The sequence below is a fragment of the Chenopodium quinoa genome, unplaced genomic scaffold (assembly GCF_001683475.1).
Source record: "Chenopodium quinoa cultivar QQ74 unplaced genomic scaffold, ASM168347v1, whole genome shotgun sequence".
NCBI classification, from domain to species: domain Eukaryota; kingdom Viridiplantae; phylum Streptophyta; class Magnoliopsida; order Caryophyllales; family Amaranthaceae; genus Chenopodium; species Chenopodium quinoa.
The window spans coordinates 2,522,194-2,528,012 of NW_018743722.1; the positions used below are offsets into that span (position 1 = coordinate 2,522,194).

Genomic DNA, 5,819 nt, shown 5'->3' on the forward strand with positions numbered 1-5,819 from the left:
ATAGCCCCCCGAAACATCATGTGGAAAGTCCTGGAGGAACCAAGTACTCAAAGGCCCGCCATCATGGAAATTGATAGTGGCGAGACTTAGATGGATAAAACCATTCTATGCTTAAAAGGGGAGCTACCTGAGGATACCCCCGACTTCAAAATGATTAAAAAACGGGCTGAATGGTTCGTGCTTCATGACAGAACCCTCGATAAAATGTCTTTCACACACCCGTTGCTGAAGTGCATAACCCCGGAGAAAGGGAATTACATACATAGAGAAATCCATGAGGGGGCTTGCCGTAGCCACCAGGGTGGAAGAACTATAGCGGGAAAGGCGCTGAGGGCTGGATTTTATTAGCCCACCCTGAGGAATGAAGCCATGAAGATCGTTAAGAGATGTGAGAAATGTCAAATTTTCGCTGACATGCCTCATGTCCCGGCTAATGCCCTCACAAGTATTCAGTCGGTCCTACCCTTTGATCGTTGGGGCATGGATATTCTAAGAGGCCATTTCCCGTGGCCTCAGGGCAAAGGAAGCTTCTGATAGTAGCGGTGGATTATTTCACTAAGTGGGTTGAGGACGAGCCAGTAGCAACAATCACCGACAAACAAGTCCAAAAATTCATATGGAGAAATATTATCACCCGTTTCGGGATACCCTGCATTTTGATCTCATACAATGGCCGACAATTTAATAGCGAGCCAACTAGGGAGTACTGCGAGAGTTTTAGGATCAAGACAAGGTTTTCTACTATATGATGACTTCAGACAAACGGCCAAGCTGAGGCAGCGAACAAAACAATATTAAAGGGGCTGAAAACAATGTTAGAAGGCACAAAAGGATCTTGGGTGGATGACTTGCCTGGGATCTTGTGGTCTATTCGTAACACCACCAAAGAAGGTACGGGGCAAACCCCTTTTGCCTTAGTGTATGGGAGTGATGCTGTATTTCCCGTAGAAGTTGGAATCCCATCCCCCAGGGTCACCTTCTATGACTTCACCCAAAATGATCAAATGAAGCCTTTGGCCTTAGACTTACTTCCAGAGATAAGAGGAAATGCTTTGCTTCGCTCTATAGCATACAAGAAAAGGATAACTCGATACTTCAACAAGAGAGTCAAGAAAATACCCCTAGCTGGGGTTGACTGGGTACTCCGAAAATGTGAGTCTGCAGGCAAGCCTTCGGCACTGGAAAAGCTAAGCCCAAATTGAGAGGGGCCTTACAAAATTAAGGAAGTAATTCGCCCAGGGACCTTTCGCTTGCAAACTCTTGACGGCAAGGACCTCCCCCGGCCATGGAATGCTGATAACCTGCGAAGGTTTTACATTTGAATCTCTCCCTTATAATGATGCCCTAGGGGCAATAGAAGTCGATACTAGGAAATCAACTTTACTATAGCGCATCATTGTAATGTTTTTTGCATTAATGTTAATATAATGAAAAACCCCTCAGCTAGGATGGTTTCCCTTTATATATTGCACTTTGTCATTTTCTTACTTAGTTGATTTTTTGAACTTTTATATCGGTTATTAACATAGATGACAATCATTCAATAGCACCACATGCCTGGCATAAGGGATTTTGGTTCGCTAAGTTAATAATGACTAAAGTTTGGTCCAATGTTTGGGGCAAGATGCTAGCCTATACTCAAACATTTGAGATAGAGTCCTGGTCGAAATATCATCCATAACTTAGGGCTCGTTTAGCCCTCAGCTTACTTCAAAGAGTTAGAAAGCCAACTCTCATATGACTTGCAACTTGGGGCTCGTTTTAGCCCCAAAATTGTTAACGTTATCAATAATAAGTTGGAGTAGCCCATCTCTCATACAAACTTCTAGCTAGGGGATCGTTTTTAGCCCCTAGTTTGTTTACATTGCCAATTCAAAATTTATAACTAAGGGCTTGTTTAGCCCCTAGGTGTTCATACAATTTCTGCTCTCATGAAAAATAACATAAGGTTCGTTTTAGCCCAAACCTAGTAATAATAGTATGCTAAGGTTACCCGTCCAACGCTAGGGGATTCTTTTTGTCCCATAGGGATAAATGATCAAGTAAGGAACAAATATTCAACAAAGGATAGCATAAAGAAAAGCATACGAATTCCATTACATCAACAAAGAAAAGTCTAAGCCAAATTAACGGTTACAAGCCATCAAGCAAAAGCAAAAAATCATAAGTTTCGTACATCCCAAAGAAATACATCCTAAAGAAATCAGTTAAGCCTAGAGCAAAAGGAAAGGCTAGAGAAGCTACCCCTCGATCCCACTCTACTGGTTCTCCTCTTCCCTGATCTTCCTCTCTTCCTGCTCTTCAGCAGCACGGATAAGGTCCTTAACCTTATCTCGCACCTTGGGATAAGAATCCTTCAGCCCAAAAGAAGAAAGGGCTGTCTCCATGTAGGCCTGGACATCAGCTATCCCGACCTCGAAGGCCTCGTACCCAATCATGGACTGAAAATCAGAAAAGGCAGGAGACCACTTCCATTCGGCGATCACCTCCTCCTGGGACCGCTCGGCTCTGTCCCAAGCCTTAGTCAGCTCTTCCTTCAGGCCCTCCACCTCTTCCTTCTTTGCCTTCAGCATCTCGGTCAGATTCTTCTTCTCATCCCTAGCCTCAGCAAGCTTGGCCTCAAAGGACTTGGTGTTAATTTCCCTAGCCTCCTAGGCGTCAAGGAGATCCTGCCAGGCTTTCTCCAAGGCACTCTTAGTCGAGCTTAGCTCCTCCTTCAGATCATGAATCTCAGTTCGGGCTCCAGACAACTCACTCCACAGGTCAGACACATCCTGCACCGCACATCTCTTGTAGTCCTCAGCCATCACACTCAAAGTGGCGCCAACCTGCATAAATAAGAGTGGAAAGTTAGTGTAAGTCGAAGGGCAAGAAATCATTGCAAAAGCATATAGATGCATACCTTCAGAACACTATCAAAAGTGGAGTAGAAGAATTTAGTCGGGTCCCTCCTCACAGCATCAACATCTTCGGCCGAAGAGAAGCGGGGCATGAGATCCTTCACCATATCCTTGCACCCCTGCTTAGTCATGGGCAAGAAGGGCTCGCTGAACACGGGAGGCCCAGGGGCCCTGTCCTCAAAGTTATCATCGCCCTCGTCTTTACTTTCTTCAATGCGAGGATGCTTCACTTGCGGCCCAAAGCCCTCAGCCTCTAGAAGCTCGATATGCTGAGAGATGGCGGGGGAGACATGATGAGAGCCCTAGTCATCCATCTCCATGGTCGCCCGAGAAGATCCTTCCCCCCTTTCAGATGTCTTCTTCCTTGACTTCGGATTCCAAAAAGAGAAGTTAAACAAGTAAGCAAAAAGGCAATCACTAAAGAATTAAACTGTGAAAAAAGGTGCATACCGGAGGAGGAGGAGGAGGAGGAACACTCATGCTTTCCTCTGGTTAAGGAAGCTCTAAACTTCCCTGCTCGAAAATTAAAATGCGACATCTTACGCTGGAGTTTTCCTTTCAGCTGTTTATAAGCAACATCTGCAAAAAAACATTCATACAAATTCATTAGTAATAAAGCCCGGTAGGAAAATACATAAAAGAGTTAGCTTAAATAAACAAAAGAGGATCCTACCCCTATCATAAGCACGGTTCAAGCCCACGACACTAAAAAATCGCTCCTTTTTGAAATGCCTATCCTTCAAGATTCACATGGTAGGTTTCTTCTCTTTTGATCCTTTTTCCTTAAAGGATTGTAGCCAAATATCCCCCACGGCTTCATCAACACTCATGGAAGGAACATTGTAGTTCAACTTAACCCTAGGCCATCCGCTATGGTCTCGGGATATCCTCCAACCCTCGACATAAAAAATGAAAAGAAAGGTATGGAGAAAGCCCTTCTGGCTTGAAGGCTTTTTGCGAATGGTGTGTTAGAACTCCCTATCAAAAAAATGCATACCATCCATGGGGTGCCTAGTGATGAGTGTCATTTATGACACTCATTTGGCCTCTTTTAGGATGATTTTCATGCTTCTTTATAGCCCTTTTCCTTACTTTTTCCTTAATTTTGTTCTTTATTTCGTTAGTTTGTGCTTTCCGTAGTTAGTTTCCTTGTTTTGTGAATTTCTTTGTTTATTTGTTCTTTTTCCCTTTTATTTGTTTATTTTCGTTTGTTTTTAGGTTATGATCGTGTCTCCAAGGATTCCCGAGCCTTCTTCTCATCAATTTGGATGCCTCATGTTCGCCTTTCGGAGTTTCAAGTTTAAAGGAAAGCAAAGAGAAAATCAAGAGATCGGTGCATGTATGCGGTGGGGGCATAATCTTTGCCATGAACCCACCAAAATAGGCCCTCTCAAGACTTCCCACCTTGGTGTTCATTGTCATCATAAAGTCGAGCCCACGAGGATGAGCTTGGAAGAAGAAGAGGGGGGGCTCCCCTGCGGCTAGGCGCGGGCGCGCACGAGGGTGGTGCGGCCGCGCACCTGGGTGGCGCGGGCGCGCCTAGTGCGGTTGCGGGCGCGCTTGCCAGGGCCCTTGTTCCGTACCCTTTTTCTCGCGGCCGCGCCTCTCCTCTGATGCGACCGCGCCTTCCGAGGTTTCTTTTGGGACGATCTAACTAACTCTTCTTTTGTATATTTCCTATATATAGTTTTTCCTTCTATTTTAGGAGGAGAGAGAATTAGAACAGAAGGAGAATTAGTTTTTGATCAAATTAGAGAGATTTTTAGAGAGAGAAACTCTAGGTTTTAGTGAGAGAAATTCATGGTGGATTGTTGATGATTGAAGCTTTCTTTAATTACTTTGATCTTTGATCAAGATTGTAAGATTTCCTTTTCTTTAATTGAATGTTTAGTTTGATCTTTAGTTTGATTTCAATTGTTTGTTGAATGTTCAAGTTTGATTGAAGATTGATTGATTTGTGTTTGATTAGTTTGAACTAGATTGCATTGTAAGTTCACATTGATACGGACCATTGATTTGTGGCTTGCATTTACACGATTGAGGTGTCTTGTGATGTTTCCTAGCTAGAGTTTATCGTGTTGACGCTAGTTAGACCTCTAGGAGAATAGCTTGATATGCTCTTTTGGTTGCATGATTGATTTTCCCTTACATAGCTTGACTTAGTCAATTTGACCTCCCAATTAGTTGAATTTGTTATGATTACATGTGGATCCTAGCCCTAGTGTTTATTACGTTTGATTTCTTCTCGTTTATTAGTCATCTTTGTCCTAGCATAACATTCACACCCAATCATTACATTTCGGAATAGCTTGACCATAGATAATAGATAATCGCCCACCATTCCTTTGGGTTCGACCCTCAACTTACCATTATACTTGTGTATGGGTGTGTTGAGTGTTTACAAATTTTGTTTGGCCTCGGGTAGGGGTTAGTTTCAACGACCTAGCTTCAACCCGCGTCAAAATGGCGCCGTTGCCGGGGAATGAAGTTGTGATTTTGTATTGTTGATTGAGTCTATTCCATCTTATTCAAAAAAAAAAAAAATACAAAAAGATTTTTCTACTTTCTTTTAGGCTACACTTGTAGTCAGGTTACTAACAATTTCTTTTGAGCTTTTGCATGCATAGTAGAACTCGTGTTAGGACCTTAGTTCCGTTGGATCCGTAAATTGAAATAACTCTTTCACGAAGAAGGGTAGCCAATCGATCTTTGAGCCTAAGTTCCTCAAGTGAAGAAGAATTTGAGGAAGAAGAAGAGCAAGCCATGCGAGAGAATCCAAGAGTAGCTTTGAAGGAGTTGGGAATTATCGGTGCTTATAGGTTTGAGAGTGGCATTGCTCCACCGACAACACCGGTGAACGATTTTGAAAATAGACCGGCCATGATTACTTTGATAGAAAGGAGGCAATTTAGTGGAGCC

The 5,819-nt window shown here is 43.2% G+C and overlaps 1 protein-coding gene across 1 annotated transcript; it reads left to right on the forward strand.

Annotated features, from left to right (window-relative positions):
- Window positions 1-812: 812 nt before the first annotated feature.
- Window positions 813-1,202, forward strand: LOC110684598. The gene has a single exon (XM_021861036.1). The coding sequence runs from the start codon at window positions 813-815 to the stop codon at window positions 1,200-1,202; it is 390 nt and encodes a 129-aa protein (XP_021716728.1).
- Window positions 1,203-5,819: the final 4,617 nt, after the last annotated feature.

What these genes read in the sequence shown, in the direction of transcription:
- LOC110684598 (XM_021861036.1), top strand. Translation starts at nt 813, where the DNA reads ATGTTAGAAGGCACAAAAGGATCTTGGGTGGATGACTTGCCTGGGATC.